Consider the following 23,064-nt stretch of genomic DNA (forward strand, 5'->3'; position numbering starts at 1 on the left):
GCAATCTTTATCAGTAAATCATTATCATTTTAGTCTTCTGTAACATTTATTGGTATACCTCTTTAACACTGAATAAAGTTTTGGGGTCGTTTCCAGCCTAGCACATTTCATAAAAAGCTTAAGCCAGGATATGATATCAATTCTAGGTTTATTAATTTAAACCACACAATACAGATTAATATGAGGTTCTGAATACAATGACATGAAGACTGATTTTATAGATATTCTTACCTCCTCTACTATTTAGTCTGAACATGGAAATGTAGAAAGCAAATTATTTTTATATGAATATTATGTACTAGCGGAAAAAAAAAACATAAGTTCGGTTTTTATCATACATCTTTTGGACACGTGGACATAATTGATTAGATTTGACACTGAGCTACATCCGTGCACTGTGATAATGCTCTTCAGTTAAAATTCCGTCGATCGCGAACCCGCTTGACGCTGCATGCTTTCAGCAGATTTTTCAAGAAAAAATACATCGTGGGTACTGCTGCACCAGCATCACTTTCTTTTCGAAGAGATTGAAAAATGAAGAGACACTATTGAGTGAAGTTGGTAGGGGTAGAGTCATTGCTCTGATAATGCAGGGGCATTCATAACGTCATGAAGCCAGGCAATTTGGTGTACATCAGACACCAATATCTCGTTTAGATGGGCATCTCAGACTCAGAGCCACAGGGAGATTGGGTGACCGTCCCAGGAGCGGACGCCAGTGTGGCGTCAAGATGGGCGCATACATCTCTTGCACCTGCGTAACCGATTTCAGACGGCGGCGGAGACGGCACGCCAAGATGTCGGCACTCATGGTAGGTTAATGTATACAGGAACAGTTGGAATCGGTTGCAAGAGTTTCATTTAAGGTCACGACGTCCCTGTGTTGGTCCGCCACTTACGCATAGGGTCGCCATTGTTGAATGCAGTTGCTGTTTGCACATGCACATAATCAGTTTCGTTTGGCAATTTAGGGACGCGTGTTGTTCACTGACGAGTCTCGCTTCATGCTTTACATGGACAACAACTTTTCTATCGACATCGTGGTGAACGATATTCTGACGCTTGCATAACGGAAAGAGACATATTTCAAGGAAGGGGTGTTATAGTATGGGCAGGAATATCTCAAGCCTAGTGACCTCTCTCGTGCTTTTTCCACTCTTACAGCAGTAACCTATCAGCTCCTGATACCACACGTCCTTCCTCTTATACATCAACGTAACATGACGTTGCAACAGGACAACGAGAGGCGCCATGTTGCTAGGGTTTGTCGTGATTTCTGGCTAAAAACAACTTCTCAGTTCTAATTGGCCACCATATAGTCCAGATTTGTTCCCAGTCGTATATGTAAATATCTATCGATCCACTGAAATACAAAATAGTAACTGAAATTCACTGATCTTAACCCCTTTTTTCGATACAACTGGTCTTATACGCACATATGTTGCGTTAATTACGTCCTTCATGCATATAACTTGCCAACATGTAATTCATAATTTGGCACGCAATATTCAAACCATTGATCAGCTAAGCAGTCGGTTGAATTAATGTTCACATCACTATCAACAATATATGAAATACATTATCTTTGTATTTCAAATATGCATATTATATTGAAACGAGTTGAATTTGTATATATTAGATCAGAGTTCTCCCTCTGTAATTCTGACAAGACAGCAATGACAATCCAGCTTTTTACTCCTAAAAAATATACTGATTCATAACACTACCGTCTTAATAATGATATCATATCTTAACTCCAAACGTTGAAGAAATTTACCAAATATATACAAACTGCTGTTGTAAATCATACTGAAGTCCATTTTATATACGGTCAAAATTACACGCTTATTTGATCAGATTGAATAGGAATATACACATGAGCTGGACATTCTATTCAAATTTTCAGAATAATGAAATTTATGAGGTTAGTGCACCTGCACATATAGGGTTTTTATTTTATATTTCATGGATTACAATAAATTCTAGATATAGATTGTGCCTCTCAAACTGCCAGATTTAGGTCTGTAGGCATCATTGACTACTCACAGGACGAAACACTTGTAGACCTATAATGCAGTATGATTTATTTTTTGTCTGTACTTTATCTAACTCTAAGTTTATGTCCAAAGGTGCTTTTGACTTATGTGTCTTTTTTTTTTACAATTTTTAATCCCTCTTCTAACCAGAGGAGAGAAAATCCGATCATTTTCACTGGAATAGCTGTTTATGATCTAAAATTCCGTCAACGACAGAGCAAAATTATTTCAATTTGTTTAAAATTAATGCAAGAAAGTGTTTTTTTTTTAACAATTTCACACTTATATATGAAGCGTTGTATTCCATATGCTGATAATCAAAACACCATTCACGCTAATATTATATACAACCACGAAGGAAGATAACGCTCACAATGCCGAGAAACGATTTTCACCCACACTTTCCACGTGCTTCTGCCTACGAAGGATTTTTTTCTACCCCGCCAGACAGAAATATCCATATTTCTAGTGAGGGTAAGATATCTTTATCTTACAACGGCAAGACAGCCTGCACGCACAGGAAGTGGTATTTGGGGTTCGTGTAATTGTTAATTACGTCATTCTTATGATATATCGGGTTCAGTTGGGGTCATTTACGTCATTAACAATTTTCATCCGGGCCCCAAATGCAAATGACTATACGATTTTAAGCGGAAATGGGTAGAAAAGAATTATCATTCCCTACCTTTAGGTTAGGACAGAGAAATGTTTACCCTCAAAGGAGATTCCTGACGGTCTAACCCTCGGAAAACCCTCGGTGTAGACAATCAAGAATCTTCTCCTTCAGTAGAGATTTCTCTGTCCTACCCTCTAGTTAAGGAAAGATCCTATACGTCTCTCCCTAGTGAAAAGTCAGTTTACACATTTTGACGTCACCACTTACAGTAGTATCATGTCATCACTATATATTTCAATTTCTATTCAAATCAGACAATAAAACTACTTAATGTGATCTGTTTCATTTACCAATGAATTTGACCTTTGCCAGTGCTTATGAATACAAATATTAGGTAAGGGGAGAAAACTCCCCAACTTCTACTAGACTGGCAATATACCACAAGTATGAGATTTAAAAAAATCAAAATAAAAATTTTATTCAGCATCTAATAACTGTAACTTTACATTTCAAAAGATATGAAGCGACTCAAGCCTGATATTTATTGCTCTCCGCTTCGGTGCCTGTAAACAAAATGGCCGATACCGCTTCGTTCGCGAACCGGTGCACAACGTCTAGACGTTATTCCTCCGTGGGAAAAAATGCATAATGTCTTTGTTGCACACTATTATTTAAATTTTCATTAAAGTTGTCGAAAAATATATAAAATTTTGTTCTTATTCAAGTTTAATTGAATATTAAGTAACCACGTTGAAATTTCTTATGAGTTACGTAAACAGAATTATCTAAATACCCAGAATCACAATTACCTTTGGGATTGAGATCACTCTGCCTTCAAAACACAGCGGCGAAAAATTCCTCTAACACCGGGACACAAGGTGTTATTAAATAGAAATCGTTACGAATGAGTAATTTACACCGAAGCGTAAAGATAATATGATAATGCCTGATGACAACAGAAACTTTGCCTTTCCCTGTGTCCAAGTATGATAACCGGTGTAATTAGATACATAAACTTCACAATCAGCCACATACACTCCAAGGTGATCAACGATCCATGTCAGATTCAATTACCCGTGACAATCATTTTACTTTCAAAATCAGTTGATAAATAGGACGGCAACAAAGCTGTATTTTATTTCATCTGCTAAATATACTCCGTTTTATCTGTTTTTCTTATATCTTTTACACCTGCGTTAAAATTAACGTGAGGTGGGTTCAAAAGTAGTATTATACACTTAAATCCGCAAACTCCCACATTTAACATTTTTATTTTCACGTTTAAAAACAGAATTATATTTCTCTTACAACAGTGTATAGTGTTAAGCATGATATAAATTAAATGTTAAGGAATAAACGCCATTAAGCGATAAAATATTCCCAGCTTTCGTTGGGGAGGTTCTATGGCGATCGTTTCTCGTATAACTTCAGATTGATAAAATGTCGTATAACAACGCATTATGGTCGACATTACTGGTGTGAATAGTGATATAGAACAAACTAACCATATTTTTCTTCAAAGAGTATGTTTTTGTTAACAATATCTATTTCGCGGCCCGACATCAGAAAGGTTAACTCATACTCATTATATATCTGACAAAAAATTATAAGAGCTTCCATTTGATGTCTGAGCCGGATAATTCTATGCTGAAAACCTGTTCACGATAAACCCAAACATTATTCCATCGTAAATATTCTCATTTAGATTACATTAAAGTATGTATATGTCCCATCAAAAGAAATATATGTGGACTGTCAGTGAACTAGAAAATGACTCCATATATTAATACATTGGCGTTACCTACTGGTCTATTATTCTGGAATGCAAAAATATTCAAGCGAATTCACAACATTGATAACTTATGGCAGAATGTCTATGGTTTCGTCCATTCGTCCTTTGTCCGTCCGTCCATTTGTTTGTAAGGGTGTGTGTTGATGTGTGTGTTGGCGTTTGTCAGCGTGTGCGTGTTGTGGGGGTGGGGGGGGGAGGGTGTGTGTATGTGTGTGTGATCGTGAGTGAGGGTGTGTGTGTGTGTGTGTGTGTGTGAGTGTGTGTGTGTGTGTGTGAGGGGTGGTGTGTGTGTGTCTATCTGTGTGTTTGTCTGTGTCTACCAGCATGCGAGTGTCTCTCTGTCTATCTTTCTGTCTGTATGTATGTTTGTCCTATTGTACAATTGAATTCAAATACACAAGGTCGGGTATAGTGGGCTAATGAAATATAATACCAAACCATTATTTATTATGACATGAGTATCATCTTGTATATAAATAATGCATGTGCAAAAATGAGTCGGAATTTAGTAAGTATATAAGGTCAAAGCTGTGTGATCGTCTTTAATGAAAAAAAAACAGTTTCTCCAACCAACATTTATCTCTTTTGTTAGCCCGGACGGAAGCACTTAAGGGATCTTAATGTACTTTTAAATCTAATACATATGCATGGTATCTTACGCGATGCCTTAAAAACCCGACCAGCAGCATTTTTGAAATATCAAAAACCTGTTCACGCGACACCCAAACTTTAGTATCAAAAAACAACATTAAGGTCTTCATGAGAAACTGAGAAATGCTGAAATGCATGTTTTAAAATTTGAATATGAGTTGTAATGACATTGGATAACCTGTTTAACAGATAAATTTTTGGAAAATATTTTACAATGGCATGAATGCCATCCTATCCCTAGTTGACTCTAGTTATCCTCTTTAATTAAGCCATGGTTCATTAGTTCGCAGCTGCCGCATTGGAGTGATACTTTGTAACCATTTAAATGTTTCTTCGAAATTAGATAATTGGAATTATACACTAACAACACATTTGTTACCAAACGTGTTTTTAACTTCTATGGGTACATAATCACCACATGGAACCAGCACATGCCATAATATCTCTAAAGATTACTAAACACTTAAGTGAAGAAAAATACTGGCCGTAAAAAGAGGGTTTGGCCTTTTAGGTTGACCGGAACTGGAACACAACAACTATACAGAAAATCATTGACACAAAAACTGTATATATTTAGAGCATTTTGATAAGGTCGATAAATGATTTTATCAATATAAGAAAAGATTTCAACCGTTGACGGAATGTGAAAAAACAACATTTAAAGATAATTTGTGTACTGAGTGATGTACAGTATTTCAAATTTAAGTTCCTCGCCGTGTTTAAATATGCTAATGTATATGATAAGTGGCTTAAGTGCACAGATACGGTATAGTGCACAATCCAGCAAACACAAAAGCACATTATAAACCTGTTTTGCACAATGAATATATATCCTGCACCGTCATCATGTTTTTTCGAACTCTACGCATAATAACGATATGACTTTCTGGTTGATGAAATTCTGTATGCTTTGGGTAGTGTTAATTTTTAACCTTCGTTATTTTTACATTTCGTTTATCATTTTTTTCTTATTTTGCTCAAGTCATCTTAAACAGCTATCACACTGAAAATATAAAAGTGTTCCAATCTGAGTTCATTGTCACTACTATCTAAAATTATATCAAAAACAAAATCTGAAATCTGTATTTTTTATGAAGGTATTCCTAACAGCATATTTCTTCTAAAACATCGGTAATACAATGAAAATATACAAATGTATCTGTCTGTGTCATGTATATTGAATCAAATGTCGAATATCATATTATATCACATGATCAACATCAAGTTCATTTCTAAACATTTGATAATTGCATTGCTCCGATTCGTTCAGCTACCATAACATCTATATTTAAACCTCTTAAAATGGAGCTGTAGAGCAGGTCTAATATATCTACTCTGAAGAAAAAAACTTATCTTTATGGCGCGTCTATGCAGTATCTCGCGAGAGCTTAGATAAGGGCGTTACTTCAACTTCCGCCGTCACTTGGTGATGCTGCTGTGAAGGTGGCCTAGTGGTAAGTAATTAATCTTCCATACATGTTTAGCATGCCATGCTTCGTAATTAGCTTGTAATAGTATGCCACGGGAAAGTACACACTTTTCCCCTCATATTTATTGAAGATGATTATTTCTTAGATTATCATGAGATTTTTGAAAGTTTCACCGACCCACGAAACGTCATTTTTAGAATTGAAAAAAAACTAAATAAATAAGGAAAAACATTGTATTGCAACGTTGAAATATTTCATTCACAAGAATAAGTATATCTTCAAAGCGTTATTTCACAAAATTCCACAAAAAGTCAATTGATTGCTGTTGAAGCAGGCATTATTATTTTAAAGGGGAATCAGTAAATGGCAAATCAATAATCCTTATGAAAATAATTAGGTATGAAATAGATTGATTAAAACATCTAATGCATCAACGAATAAATATAAAAAGAATTTAGTATTATCAGGGACTAAACTATTGCTGACGTTGTACAAACAGTATTCATGATATTTCTCTTTATGCATTTTACTAGTGTGTTTTGTACATTAAACGATCGACTTCTTCTATAAAGGACATTTTCGAAGCACCATGAGAATCTACTTACATTTATGTAATAGTTCCTTATGATATACTGCCCGAATAGAAACGAAATTTATCAGACAGAGCAAATCATATCCATCCACTTGATGCTATTCGAAATAATTCAATATTGCAAACATAAAGTTGTTTGAATATGCGACTTAGTGCACCTCCCCATCATATTATATACGTATTTTTACTTAATCAGCCTCCTCCGAAGTCTCAACATTTTTTACACTTAGCATAATAGACAAGTCCTATAAGGATGAACCATTGTATGGTGTAGTTCACTACATTACCTGTCTCTGTATTTAAAGGTGCAACTGCGCCCTTCTGTTGGCTGACTTGTTTTTTTTTTTTTTTTTTCATTTCATGTGAGACTGAATTTATTGAAGGGCTTATCAAAACATGTCACAAAGACCTTGAAAAGTCATATGATTTCACCTTCAGATATATTGATGACGTCTTATCTTTAAATAATACTAAAATCTTTGACTACGTCCGTCGTATATACCCACCAGAACCGGAAATCAAAGATACGATAAACTCGTTTGCATTATCTGTTTATCTTGATCTTCTCCTACAACGAAACCAACATGGACAGCTTTCCATCCAGCTGTATGATAAATGTGATGATTTCAGTTTCCCTATTATGAATTTTCCATTGCTGGATAGCAATATTGTTAACTGACTGACAAACTCGTAAGACAAGGGTTCAAATGATGCAGGTTAATGAAAATTATGGTCACCATAGTGATCTCATTGAGAAATATTCTATTTCTTTGTGTTAAATAAAGCTGGACCTTTTCGATACAAGTGAGTTTGCCTGTACTTCTATCAAATTTTTATTAAATCTGTTTCTGAGAAACCTACAAATAGTCAAAGAAAATGGCAAGAAAATTTTAATACTGACATTAGTGAAGACACTTGGGAGTTAATTTATTTAATATCAAAGGAGATAACTGATGATACAAAACTTCTAACTTTTCAGTATAAAATATTACATAGGATATTGTATACAAATACAAAGTTAATGAAATGTAAACTTGCAGAAACCGAAAGATGCACATTCTGCACAAATGAAAGAGAAACGATTATACACCTATTTTGGGAATGTAATGTTGTTAAAACACTTTGGTTTTGGTTAATAGAATTATTAGAAAACAAACACCAATTGTCTTTACCTAGAAATCCAGAAGTCTTTGTTCTTGGTGTAGTAGAAATAGAACACAGATATGAAATCAATTTTTTAATGCTTCTTATGAAATACTTTATATTTTTGTGTAAATTAAAAAATAAAACTGTAACTATTTCTGAATGCAAGAAATATATTTCTCAATATAAAAAATAGAGGACATTGGGTTATATAGATACAGCCTTAGAAAACAAGAAATTATTCAAAACAAATGGATCTTTATTAATCAGTTAATAAATTAGTGAATTATCGTATTCCAACGTATTGTTAACACAGTGTCAACAAGTATGTACTTTTTTGTTTTCATATGCACTGTAATATTTTATATCATATGCATTAATTTTAGATACAAGTACAATGTATGACGTGTAGTTATGCATGTGATGTGATTGATGTATGTGACTATTGATAAAAACCTGAATAAAAAAAAAAAAAAAAATAAAGAGTTTGCCTGTTGGTTCCGTTATTGTATATTTCATTATAGAAAATTACATTACTTACTTGGATTGACCAAGGTTTACATGACGGGTATTGTCGATGAACCAGAACACGCTTACTCTTCCTGAGCACCTGGTCTTATTCTTCTTGTGCTTTTTCAGGAGTCTCCGTGTATATCTTTCTTTTGTTCATATTTTTCGCGCTGGTTTTATGGAATATGAGTTTGAATTATGATCATGTTGTCATGTTGATATTTTCTTGATTTTTTGTGTGTGTGTCTTTTGTACAGTTTCAGTTGGTGAAACTTTCTATGAGACCATCTAATGTGATTTCTGACATTTCGTTCCATCAGGTTTTATTTTTCTCATTCGCTTTAGGAAGGGTGGAACAGGGTATGATGTAGTTTAATTCATGATGCAGTATCTATTTCTAAATTTGTATTTAAGTGTTATACACTCCTGTATTTAAGTTTAGGCTTTGTGATACGTCAATTATACCTAAATGTTTGTTTTACACTTTCCTTTACACTTTCGATAGATTTAATTTTGATAAGTTGTATTGAGATATGCATTCAAAATGACGCAGCTTTGAAGACAAGCGCATGCAACGTAATGCTTGACGGCATATATGTGTTTAATATTCATGAAAAATATATCATTCATACTGGTCTTTAAATCCATTTTAAGACATCCTATTACTTAGTTAAGTAAACAGGTGCATGTAACAATGTTTCTGGGGGATTTGTAACTTGCATGGTTTACATTAAATATGATAGGGGATCAACAAAACACCTGAAACTCGCCGGTATTCGATGAAGCACTGTTACTTTTTTTTTACATCTTTGGTACCAAAATGATCACCAATATATATACATATAAACTCGGAATTGTATGCCAAGGGTCCACTTGTGAAATAATTTCAGAAAAAGATGGTGGCTAATTTCTGCCATTATTTTGTTTCGTTTTGTCAATACGATAGTTTTCGTTTTCTCTCTGGCGTTAAATATCCTCTTTTCGCCACGACATGACGATAATGACGATAATCATCGTAATGTCTTCCCATTAATTATTGTCTTTTCGCCGCAATACAACAATAATCATTGTTATGATACAACTCTAACTATTGCCTTTTCGCTGCGGACATATCGTTTTGTCAGCCGATAATTGTCTTCTTCTCGCCCCGCTGTTTATCGTCTATTCGCCGAGACGTAAAGAAGATTATCGTTATGGCACGGTGAAATGACGATAATTAGCGGAGCAACATAACGATAATTTAGCTATAACAATAAATTAGTTATTTTAATATCAACTATAACTTAATACAACTAAGAAAGACCTTTTATACCCCAAGCGAAACGTCGATATAAATTAATTTGACATGCTAAATCATATAGAAGCTGTAGTCTGTATAAGCATCTGGAGTTTTAATGTTTAAACTTTCATCACTTATACCGTCAACAAGGCCAGCTCTGCTATTTACCATATCAGTCAGCTGACAATACTATTACTTATTACTAATATTGATCAAATAAGTCATGTAGAAATAGTTTGTTACACTTTCGTTACTCGCTGATTTATCACGAATAAATTTTTCTCGATAACCATCGGAATACGAAGTGTAAATTAGAAAGAATGCTCAGGCCAGGAGCGGAACGAAATATCATATTTATGCAGACAGAAAATATAAGGTTGTAGTTAAAATTCATGACATTGTGCACCATGTGTCATTAAAAATTTTAATATAGAAAATGTTGTTTGACAGGCTTTTTTTAAAAAAGAATTAATGTATTTGTCGTTTTCGTTAAACATACTTTGTCTACTAAAGTCTGTTTTGGTGTTTGTGTAATTGTTATTCAATGACCATAATGAAAGCTTTTAAAAGAGTGTTTTTTCTATAAAGGAAGTGTTGTTGTACTTCCAATTTGTGATACAGTATTGTCACAACGTGTGTTTGTACTTCTAAGGTGTGATAAAGTAATGTCACAACGTGTGTTTGTACTTCCAAGGTGTGATAAAGTATTATCGTAACGTGTATTTGTACTTCCAAGGTGGGATAAAGTAATGTCACAACGTGTGTTTGTACTTCCAAGGTGTGATAAAGTAATGTCACAACGTGTGTTTGTACTTCCAAGGTGTGATAAAGCATTGCCACATCGTGTGTTTGTACTTCAAAACTGTGATAAACAGATAACGTGTGTTTGTACCACAAATAAGTCCTTTTGTTTCGCAGTGACGATTTTTATACTACCATGTGCATGCTAACACATAAACACAACGCTTAAATATTCCCTGGTCGTGATAAAATTCATAGATTTTTGTCTGAAAAGTCTCTCTTGTCTGTTTGAAAATTAGAAATGGGACACTATGATAAAAATGTATACCCTAGTACACTGGTCTGTTTTTTTTAAAAAGGATATGCAGCAACAATGTCATTGTACAAACAGGCTTCGGGATACATTTGTTGTTTCTGACAAGTTTGCCTTTGCAAAAACGCTTGTACTATTAATAGCTCAAAACCGGTTCTGCAAGTACCAAAACCCGTTTATAACAATCAGCGTAAAACGCCACTCCTCTTAAAATACACAGTAATGTGTAAATTGTGATTGTAATCATGTAAATTCGCAGACACAGTGATCTGTCCATAGAAATGTAAAAATAGTTTGTGTTAGAATGACATATTAGATCCGTATAATCTCCTAAACATGGAAACATGGAAATAATGTATAAAAATATGAGTTTCTAAAAATAAAAAATAAAAAATTAAATCTCATTACATCATCCTAATACAAATAAGGGTTGAAGTTCACGGCTTGGCTTATAAAAAATTCTTAGTCAGGGAATGGGTTGGGAAATCCTTTTGGTGTTATAATTGAAGCGAGTATGAGAAAGATGCTATCAAAACTCTTCACCTTTGTGTGTAATAGGACGTGATCAGTGTACCTTGAACATACGCGGAGATGCTTATACATCAAATGACCATTAAATGAACGTCAAAGAAGAGTATTTTCATACAATATAACAACATGTCTTTTATTGGAAATTTGCAAATAGACTCATCAGTTAAATCGACAGAATTTCAACCGGTTTGCCGTGAAATAACATAAATAAGACAATAAAACGTACATTTCCATACCTGCTACTTTACAAATGAGGTAAAACACGTTCAAAATATGTAGCTTAATAGAATAGACGGATAAAGGTACTGATTATTCTCCTTGTGATACTTTATATCTCAGATGGGTCTTTCAGGGTTTTTTTCTGCATCGATGTCCTGTTATTCATGATATTTTCATAGCAATAAAACCCTAACTAGATTATTTAAATAGTTGTTTCAGCTTTTGTGGAGCATATTTCGACAAATATATTGACTATACCGACATTCTATGTAAAGCGCATTTTTTCATCACATTCTGAATTGTTTTTAAAAATCAACCAAATCCAGTTTTTAACAGTTGCTTCAATCAATTTTGATTTTACTCAGTCGTCATTTAAGTTGCAAAGTTTAGACCCTTACCATCACTGACGAGTCCTAAATGGACGAAACATCTGTTTGATTAATTATTTGGATTTATTGTCTCATATTCTAAATTTGTATTAATAGGTGCTATTCAGTTGTGTTTTTGTTCATTCTTCAATCAACATCAACACCAAACTGACTTAACTCCATCATGAAAAGTCGCCTGCATGGCGTTCTTTATAATCGGTTTCTCCCATTTCACTTCTAAAAAGTTATAAAAAGATAAAATACGTACTAGATTTACATTCGTGAGAAGTAAAGTACAAATTAAGAACATGAAATGATTATCATAGAACGTTATCAACAATACTTATCGCCTTTTGTTAGCAATCATAAGATATATGTCACATGTTGTAGGTAATCACAAAACATTTGCCATTCAGTGAAAGTAACCACAAAATAGATGTCACCTGTTGTTATTATTCATAAGATAGATATCAACTGTTTTAAGTAGTCACATAAAAGTTTTCATCTGGTGATAGATATTACACAAAATTTGTCATCTGTTGATAGATATTACAAAATATTTGTCGCCTGTTGATGAATATTACAAAATATTTATCGTCTGTTGATGAATATTACAAAATATTTGTCGTCTGGTGATAGTTATTACAAAATATTTGTCATCTGGTGATAGAAATCGCATAGCAGTTGTTACCTAGTGACTTAATGATTGTCATCCAGTTATAGTTGTCATTTGTTGTTAGTTATTACACAGAAGTCAGAAATCAGAAAATCGTTGTCACTGGGTGTTCTTAGTTGCAAAAACAGTTGTCACCTGTTGCAGTTTTTGTCCGTTCTTAGATATCGCAAAAATGGTGGTCAGATGTTGTTAGCAATTACAAAATAGCTGTCACCTGTTGTTAATGATTGCAATATACATATATATCACCTGTTGTAAGTAACCACAAAACCAAGTATTGTAACAAATATGATCACAAAATGGATGTCATTATATGAAATAAAAGTCATTTTCATTCTTTATTAGGTTTACTGCGTCAACAGCCCACATTTCATCACTTACCGACATTATTCTGGTTGGTGAAAACACAACCAAGGAAACAACTATGGGGAGACCGAAGTTCCCCGGAGTTCTGCCTTGCTTGATGCTGGTTTTGACTATTCCCATGGTATTTTCGCAAAGTAAGTATACTTAAGAGCTATGTCGTCATGTCTATCATGTTATGGTCGATATTCAAAGGGGTCTTTTTCCATTTTCCATTTCTCTTTCTTTTCTTTTTTTTTTAAGGGAGGGGAGGGGAGTGGGTGGGTGGGTGATGGAATGTACTTGCAAAAAATAGATACACTTTGTTTTTATATCATGGGTCAATAACATCAAAAAAAAATTAAAGATAATCCTCATGATTTAATCACAGAACACAATATTTTTTATTAATAAACTAATTTCTTTGATCATTTCTTACACCGCCGCAAAAAAAAAAAAAAAAAAAAATAATAATAATAATAATAAAACGTGACTTTACAAAATGACTACGTGTTATTTTTTTTATGATTATAAAAAATGAAAATGTTTGTATCATAGATAAATAAGTTATTTACTCTTTAAATGCCATAGTTCATTAGTACTCACTTTCACGGACTGGAATTGTCTCAGAAACTACACTTAAACAATTCTGGTAGTTGACACTGTTGTCAATGGAAAAAGGAACATATTTGTCATACGCCACTAAGTGATACCAATGCACTTGCCTGTGAGAGGATTCGCTCAAGTCTAATCAAACGTTTGTCACTTTCGCCAGGAAATAAACAACGCTTTACTTTATGCTGACTTAACCAACCTTTACCGATAACAAGACAAAAGAATATGTTTGTTACCCTGTTCATCTTGCCTGGGTGTTTTATCCATCTTTAACAAATTTACATCATTTTCTTAATTGATAGGCATGCAGAGTATGAAAATATGAATAACAAAATTATGATGTCAGTAATGTTACTTAACTTAGGATTTCGAATTCCAGCCATTGGCAGCATGTATATGATAGGACATAAATTTATGTTTGTGCCTTGAAATTTCTGTAACTAAGCCTGAATTCTAATGACGGTTTTTTCTTTTATCAATACAAAACCTCTTAAATACTATATCCGGATTAACGTTTGCCTCACCATCAGTCATTAAAATGTGACATCGAAAGAGAAACAAGCATGAGCAAATTATATGTAAGATATGAATATCAGTCTGATAATCATATAAAAAACTAAGTAGCATGACAGAATAAACTAAGATACATCCAAACGTCAACTTAAATCAATAAAGAACTGAATGAATAATAAATATCTAGATAAAAGTAATAAATTATGTTCATTCCTTATTGAGGATATCACTGATTGTTTTTATTATTATTATTTCTTGGGCACAAAATCAACGAAAATATTTCATAGATATATGTATTTTACTGAATTCTACATCTGAATACAACGCCGAAGAAATGATAAACTGTACGCAATTTCACTACTTACCTCTAATAATTTAACATCTATTATATATATCGTTGTGTTTAATTCTTTCAGTTTATTTTTTTTATTAAAAATTACTTAAAAACTGTATTACTTAAACGCTTTATCATTTGAAGCTATGCCGAGCTTGAAACAATGAAAGTCAACTGATGAATGGATTAGAAACAAACAAAGTTTCCTAAATAGCCCTTTTTATGCTCAGGTCCCCCGGTTGTACAGCATCCTTCGACTGTATACACTGGAACTACAGGAGGTTCTGTTGTCCTTGGGTGTATTGTATCCGCCAACCCAACCGCTACCTCAGTAACATGGGTGAAGACAACTGGCACAGGCGCTGGAAGCTTGACGATAGACAATACCAAGTACCAAGACGGAAATGTTGGAACACCTTCTCTTAGAATAAATAGTCTAACACAAGCAGATGCGGGAACGTATGTTTGCCAAGCAACAAACGCCGGTGGAACAGGACAGACCACTGGAACAACGCTGACTGTCACAGGAAGTAAGTTGGATAGTTTACCCCCTTCCTCATGTTTAGTAGGTTTCAACAAAATCGCCTTTAAAACTACTGTCCAGTTTCCGAAGTACAAAACAGCTGTTTATAGTAAGTGGCCATTCACATTCACAAACATTAAAACAATTGGATTAGTTGCTCTTTTTTTTTGGGGGGGGGGGGTGGTGGTGTCGTAGATTTTCACTTCAATTCTTGAATGACAATCAGTTATTGAAATCTGAAATATAAATTCAAAACTTTGATTATATTGTCACTTACCTTTATAATGAAAGTTCCGTTTACAACAATTTCTGTTATGCATATATTGAGTTTTCTTTGATTGTTCAAAGTTCAAACAGTTTTGACAAAAGGGTTATTTTTCGCAAATGCCCCGAAATGAAGTCTCGTTTTCTATATCATTTCTATTTTCAGTATCTATTTTTCCATTCTTCTTTTCTCGAAAGTAGCGATAAAAAGACAAAAATAAACACTTTTACAGTACATATCTTTTTTTATCCAGGCAGATTCGATGTTGATTTGGTTTCTTCAGCTTTCTTTTTAAAACTTTGAGTCACTCTATGCTCGAAGAACACATACTACTTATGAGTGACCCTCATATAAAGATAACCTCATCTAGTATCGTTTACAAATGCAATTACATTTTCTACCATTTTATACACTATAATCTAAGACGAAAGAAAGTATTCAAATGTGAATGGCGGTTAAAGTACATGGTTGTACATGTATTATACTAGTATAAATACCCTTTGCATCTTCCCACAGTCTTGTTGATCGACATATAATTTCGCCCGCCTGAATTAATTATAGAACAAACAGCTCAAACTATGATTGCAAAGACGAATAACCATGACTTTGATATTTTGGCAAAGCACTTGCCGTGCAAGTCTATAACATAAATCATAAACACAGGGAAGTTTATTTTACATTGGAATGATACAGATTGTAGGAAACCAAAGTGAAGGAACTCCTACAGCGAATTTTAAGCGAAAATTCTTTTAGACAATTGAAGGGACTTTATGATATAATATCCTTACCCAAAAGACGTGGGACTCATTCTGAAAATGCTTCTGTAAGTCACTCTAGGGTAGATAACTCTTGCACGAGAAGAAAACAAGGAAATTGATTAAACTGGTAATTCATCAACACTACTCAAATCAAGAAAGAAGTGATTACTCTTACATGTAAAGGAAACTTCATTGCCTCTAGAGAGGTGCTAATAAATCATAAAACCGCATTCACTTAACCCAAGGAAGACTACTCTTACAGTGAAATTGATACAATACCCGCAGACAGCTGTAGTATATAATATTGATATCTATCATCAGTTAATGTTTTACACAAACTCAAAACTTTGCGGAGAATGTTATTTTTACAATCCAGAAAACTAAAGCAGGTAAATGTGATATGAATTTGCATACAAATCAAAGACTGAAAAATTTTACCCTCATCCTAGACAACAAATGCAGGTTAATGCACTTATAGCACAAATGTCAGTCTACTAAAGCAGAAATAAAAGTTTATTAACAACGCTGAAAACTACGATTGGAGATGAGAATGTTCGCAACCACTTTTTAAACAAATCTCAAGAATCTGGAAACTATGCCGACTGAGTTATTGTACCATGGGTGTCGAACTAGAAAACTCGAAAACAATATTGTTCGACGTTTTATATGTCTATTCAATACATTGATAACTTGGATGGGTGCTGATCCCTACATTATGAGCAGATGTGTCCCTACAGTTGGACATTTGCCTTCGTTATCATTAAAATCAACATTTTGCGTGATTCTGTTGAAATGTTTGATGTTGCTACTGATTGCCCCTAGTTCGGACAAATACTAACCAAATCTTGTGATAACATCCAAGATTGCATGGGCTATCCGGATTTTTTTTTTTTTTTTTTTTGCGGAGTACTTTACTTAGCCCTTGGTATGCCCCTTCCTTCACCTGTTTACTGGACAAAAATATCCCAATCCATCAACAGGTCGTTAATCGTATTGCAACATTCATGAAAAGTATGAATGATAATTGTCAAGCTAAGTTGGTTCTTCTTTGGCGAACTACAGGTAGATTGTCATTTCCCTAAGGATCATGACTATGCACAAATAAGAACTTGACCTTAATCAATTTTCTATTACGATTTCTATTCATAATACTATTTGTCCAATATCAATTCAATACTCCATTAAGACTGTAGAAGATGGGCGGATGATGATTTCTAGACATTTTCTTAATTCAGGGGCCGTACCTCTGGAATGTAAAGGTCAACATATCTACAAAAAATGCCAGAACGACTTTTATTGCTGCCTTCAGGCAAATCATATATTCCACAAGTTGATTTTTCTAGCGACAAGATAAGAGATAAAGGTGGACTTCTGTTAAAGGTGGATGTATTTTCCCTTACAGTATTTTCTTAAATAAACAAACGAACATAAACACTGATTATCAAATTTACCAAATACATTTTAATGCTATCTCTTCATCATTTTCCTATTTTCATCCTTAAACATCATTAACAGGTCCTAGAAGGACTCAGCTAATATTTGCTGCAGCTCTAGTCCAAATTTGTATGATATGGCGCTGATTGCTTCCGTATCTTGTTATGCGTATTGGAAAACCAAACACTAAAACTAATCCCTATTTATTTTTTTCAGCTCCACCGACTGTTACCATTGGACAGAATAACTATCAGGTGGCTATTGCAGGAACAGTCACTATTGTGTGTAACGTGAATTCGAATCCTACACAAACAGGCGTCGGATGGCAGAAGCTCGTCAATAACGCGTATCAGGATGTATCAATAACGACAAATAGTAGATACAACACTGGAGGAACTACCACCGCACCAACATTCATCATCACTAACGCCCAATCTTCCGACGCTGGAACTTACAGATGTACAGCCACTAATCAGTTTGGAACTACAAATAGTGGAAACACTGTACTAACAGTCACTGGTAGTAAGTAGAATTATGAATTCTTAATTTATCATGACCGGATATTTTTTTATTCATTATCAGCATTTCCAAGTAATTCTCTCATTTTTTATCAATAGCGAAATCAATTTGATGATCTTATATAGATTTAAAGAAATATTCATAGTATGCTCACTAACATCTCTGATATAAAAACTCCATTTACAAATATAACACTTTTCTAATCAATGACCACAATCATTCGTTAAAATCTGCAAACATTCTTTACTGATAATGGCACTAAATGTTCCATCTTTGTAATACCAGCATGTAACTTAATTTATAATTTGGATGAACGGATTTAACAAAATAGCAGATATTGTCATCTTAATTTGTGTATGTAAAATAACAAAGAAAAATAAGTTAAAACGAAAAAATAAAATAGACAGCTTTCCACAAAGCTGTCTGAATATTTTAACTTCCCTTATGTGATTTTTCCTAATCCCATTATCAAGATTGCCGCGTCATTGAGATCACATTGAGAAATATATGTTATGTTAATGTCGAGAAAAAAGAACATAATTGTCATACACCACTGAGTGAAATTTATTTAATCGATTGTGAGAGAATTTATTGATATCTTATCAAATGTGTGCCTTTCTTTAGGAAGTAATCAACACGGCTTTACGCTTTTAATCGATATGTGATTTTGCTTTATCTATATTTAGGAAAGATACATGCATTGTACAACAGTTGAATTTCAAAATGCATATGCCCATTGCGCTTTCCATTTAGCAATGCATAACAAAGCTGTTTAGTTTGAATGATCATTCAATTTTAACATTTAAACCTTAACCTGATGACCGAGAGTGAAAATTACATTTGTACAGCGATTAATCAAATAAATACCTTTAAATTTCAACTCCTCGAAAACAATTTTTTATTAAATACTGAACAACCTATACTAAATAATACAATCAGTAATGTTAATTAACTTAGCGTTTAAATTCCAGGTAGCCATTTAACAGCATGTATATGATAGGATATAACTTTATGCTTGTGCCATGAAATGGCTGTAACTAAGCTTGACTTTTAATGACATTAGTTCTTTTTTTATAACTTAAACTCCTAAAATCTAGATCCGAATTAAATTCATCTTAACTTACAACATATGATATACTAGTAGTAAACAGCAATCTGGCCTCACTTGTATATATACTAGTAGTACACAGCTATCCAGCCTCACAAGTAGTACATAGCAATCAGGCCCCACTTGTAGATATACCAGTAATACACAACAATCCAGCCCACAAGTAGTACACAGCAATCTGGCCCCACAAGTAGTACACAGAAATATGGCCCCCGAGTAGTACACAGCAATCCGGCCCCACGTGTGGATATACTAGCAGTAAACAGCAATCTGACACCACTTGTAAATATACTAGTAGTACACAGCAATCTGGCCCCACTTGTAGATATACTAGTAGTATACAGCTCTATCCGGCCCCACAACTACTTCACAGCAATCCGGCCTCACTTGTAGATATACCAGTAGTAAACAGCTATCCGGCCCCACAAGAAGTACACAGAAATCCGGCCCCACGTGTAAATATACTAGTAGTAAACAGGAATCTCACACCACTTGTAAATATACTATTAGTACACAGCTCTATCCGGCCCCACAACTACTTCACAGCAATATGGCCCCACGTGTAGATATAATAGTAGTTCACAGTAATATGGCCCTATGTGTAGATATACTAGTAGTTAACATCAGTCCAGCCCCATAAGTAGCACAAGTTTTCTCTACTATCACAACTGAAAGATATATTATGCAGTCTGCTGCTGTGTTTATTTCTTTCAGTCTATTGAAATGACTCCTAACATTTTCATATTAAGTTTTGTTGGGCTTATAATGGAAGTAAACAAATAAATAGATAAGAAACAAAGAGTTTTCTAAATAGCGTTTTGTGATGTTCAGATGCCCCAACGGTACAGCATCCTTCGACTGTATACACCGGGACAACAGGAGGTTCTGTTCAGCTTGGGTGTATTATAACCGCCAACCCAGCCGCTACCATAGTTGAATGGTTTAAGACAAGTGGCACAAACACTGGCAGGATCACAGTAGGCACTGGCAAATATCAAAACGGAAATACTGGAGCGCCTTTTCTTACAATAAACTCGCTAACACAAGCAGATGCGGGAACGTATGTTTGCCAAGCAACAAACGCTTTTGGTACAACTCAGAGCACTGGAACAACGCTGACTGTCACCGGAAGTAAGTTTGATCTTTTGCTTGACCATATTTTGTCCTTCCTCAGTCGCCTCCTAGGCACGTAGCACCACTGTACAGCCACTGAACAGCGAAATAGCTGCACGGTACACAGTTTGATTCATTTCGCTTCCTTTAATTCATATTTTTGCTGTAAGGCAACATTCACATATATGATTCGACTTCTCCATCACTTTTCATATTTTCATCCTTAAGCATCATTAACAGGTCCTAGAAGGACAAAACTAATATTTCCTGCAGCTCTTAGACAAATTTGTATGATATGGCGCTGATTGCTTCCGTATCTTATTGTGCGTATTGGTAAAGCAATACACTAAAACTAATTCCCATTTAATTTTTTCAGCTCCACCGACTGTTACCATTGGACAGAATAACTATCAGGTGGCTATTGCAGGAACAGTCACTATTGTGTGTAACGTGAATTCGAATCCTACACAAACAGGCGTCGGATGGCAGAAGCTCGTCAATAACGCGTATCAGGATGTATCAATAACGACAAATAGTAGATACAACACTGGAGGAACTACCACCGCACCAACATTCATCATCACTAACGCCCAATCTTCCGACGCTGGAACTTACAGATGTACAGCCACTAATCAGTTTGGAACTTCAAATAGTGGGAACACTGTGCTAACAGTCACTGGCAGTAAGTAGAATTATGAATTCTTAATTTATCATGACCGGATTTTTTCCCGGAATAATTGTTTAGTTTTTAGAAATCTGTGGAAAGTGAAATCAGCTTTTGTGATTTATTCGATTTACAGCAGAAATTGATTTTAATTACATCATGGTTATAGTTTGGTATCAGAGAAAAATGTTTCTACGGAAAAAGTAATTTCTAAGGAAAAATCAGATGTCATGTTCATTGATATGGGATGTGGCGGTCCTAGGAGAAAATAGACAAACGAGCCAATATTAAATTTAACAATATTATAAAGTAACAAAATATATAATAAATACAAAAAATAAAGCCTTGTGAAAACTATACTTACACAAACACAAAATTATGATCTCAGTTCCTTTGTCACCGTCTACCGCCCTAATACAAAGGTACCGCCGTAACACAGCTATATAGCCTTAAGTGTATCAGTAAGCAACTTTGTAAGAATACAGCTCTCCAGCCCCACAAGCAGTACACAGCAATCTGGCCCCACTTGTAGATATACTAGTAGTACACAGCAATCCGGCCCCATGTGTAGATATACAAGTAGTAAACAGCTTTCCGGCCCAACAAGCAGTACACAGCAACTGGCCACACTTGTAGGTATACTAGTAGTACACAGCTATCCGGCCCCTCAAGTAGTACAAAGCTATCCGGACCTACAAGTAGTACACAGCAATCTGGTCCCACTGGTAGATATACTAGTAGTACATAGTAATCTGGCCCCACTTTTAGATATACTAGTAGTAAACAGCAATCTGGCACCACGTGTAGATATACTTGTACTACACAGCGATCTGGCCCCACTTGTAGATATACTAGTAGTACACAGCAATCCGGCCCCATGTGTAGATATACTAGCAGTAAACAGCTTTTCGGCCCCACAAGTAGCACACAGCAACTGGCCCCACTTGTAGATATACTAGTAATACACAGCAATTCGGCCCCACTTGTTGGTATACTAGTAGTACACACCAATGCAGCCCCACAAGTAGTACACAGCAATATGTCACCACTTGTAGATATATTAGTAGTAAACAGCAATCTGGCACCACTTGTAGACATACTAGTAGTACACAGCTATCCGGCCCCACAAGTAGTAAACAGCAATCTGACCCCACGTGTAGATATACTAGTACTACACAGCTATCAAGCTCCACAAGTAGTACATAGCTATCCGGACCCACAAGTAGTACACAGCAATCTGGTCCCACTTGTAGATATACTAGTAGTACATAGTAATCTGGCCCCACTTGTAGATATACTAGTAGTAAACAGCAATCTGGCACCACGTGTAGATATACTTGTACTACACAGCAATATGGCCCCACTTGTAGATATACTAGTAGTTAACATTTGTCCAGCCCCATAAGTAGTACAAGTTTTGTCTGCTATCAAAACTGTACGAAATATATATATATATATAACATATATTATGCAGTCTGCCGTTTTGGTTTTTATTCAGACTGTTGAAATGCCTCATAACTTTTTCATATTAAGTTTTGTTGGGCTTTTAATGGAAGTAAACAAATAAATAGATAAGAAACAAAGAGTTTTCTAAATAGCGTTTTGTGATGTTCAGATGCCCCAACGGTACAGCATCCTTCGACTGTATACACCGGGACAACAGGAGGTTCTGTTCAGCTTGGGTGTATTATAACCGCCAACCCAGCCGCTACCATAGTTGAATGGTTTAAGACAAGTGGCACAAACACTGGCAGGATCACAGTAGGCACTGGCAAATATCAAAACGGAAATACTGGAGCGCCTTTTCTTACAATAAACTCGCTAACACAAGCAGATGCGGGAACGTATGTTTGCCAAGCAACAAACGCTTTTGGTACAACTCAGAGCACTGGAACAACGCTGACTGTCACCGGAAGTAAGTTTGATCTTTTGCTTGACCATATTTTGTCCTTCCTCAGTCGCCTCCTAGGCACGTAGCA

The 23,064-nt window shown here is 34.9% G+C and overlaps 1 protein-coding gene across 1 annotated transcript in view; it reads left to right on the forward strand.

The window, feature by feature from the left end:
- The first annotated feature begins 13,321 nt into the window (after nucleotides 1-13,321).
- LOC132560197 (hemicentin-1-like) overlaps nucleotides 13,322-23,064 on the forward strand; it is a 62,180-nt gene continuing 52,437 nt past the window's right edge. The window contains 6 exon segments of the mRNA XM_060224850.1: nucleotides 13,322-13,397; nucleotides 14,932-15,231; nucleotides 17,898-18,203; nucleotides 20,140-20,439; nucleotides 20,798-21,103; nucleotides 22,701-23,000. Coding sequence (XP_060080833.1) covers nucleotides 13,322-13,397; nucleotides 14,932-15,231; nucleotides 17,898-18,203; nucleotides 20,140-20,439; nucleotides 20,798-21,103; nucleotides 22,701-23,000 — 1,588 coding nt within the window.

The sequence above is a fragment of the Ylistrum balloti genome, unplaced genomic scaffold, assembly GCF_031769215.1.
Source record: "Ylistrum balloti isolate Yb309-2 unplaced genomic scaffold, AGI_CSIRO_Ybal_v1 Utg371032, whole genome shotgun sequence".
Lineage (NCBI taxonomy): Eukaryota > Metazoa > Mollusca > Bivalvia > Pectinida > Pectinidae > Ylistrum > Ylistrum balloti.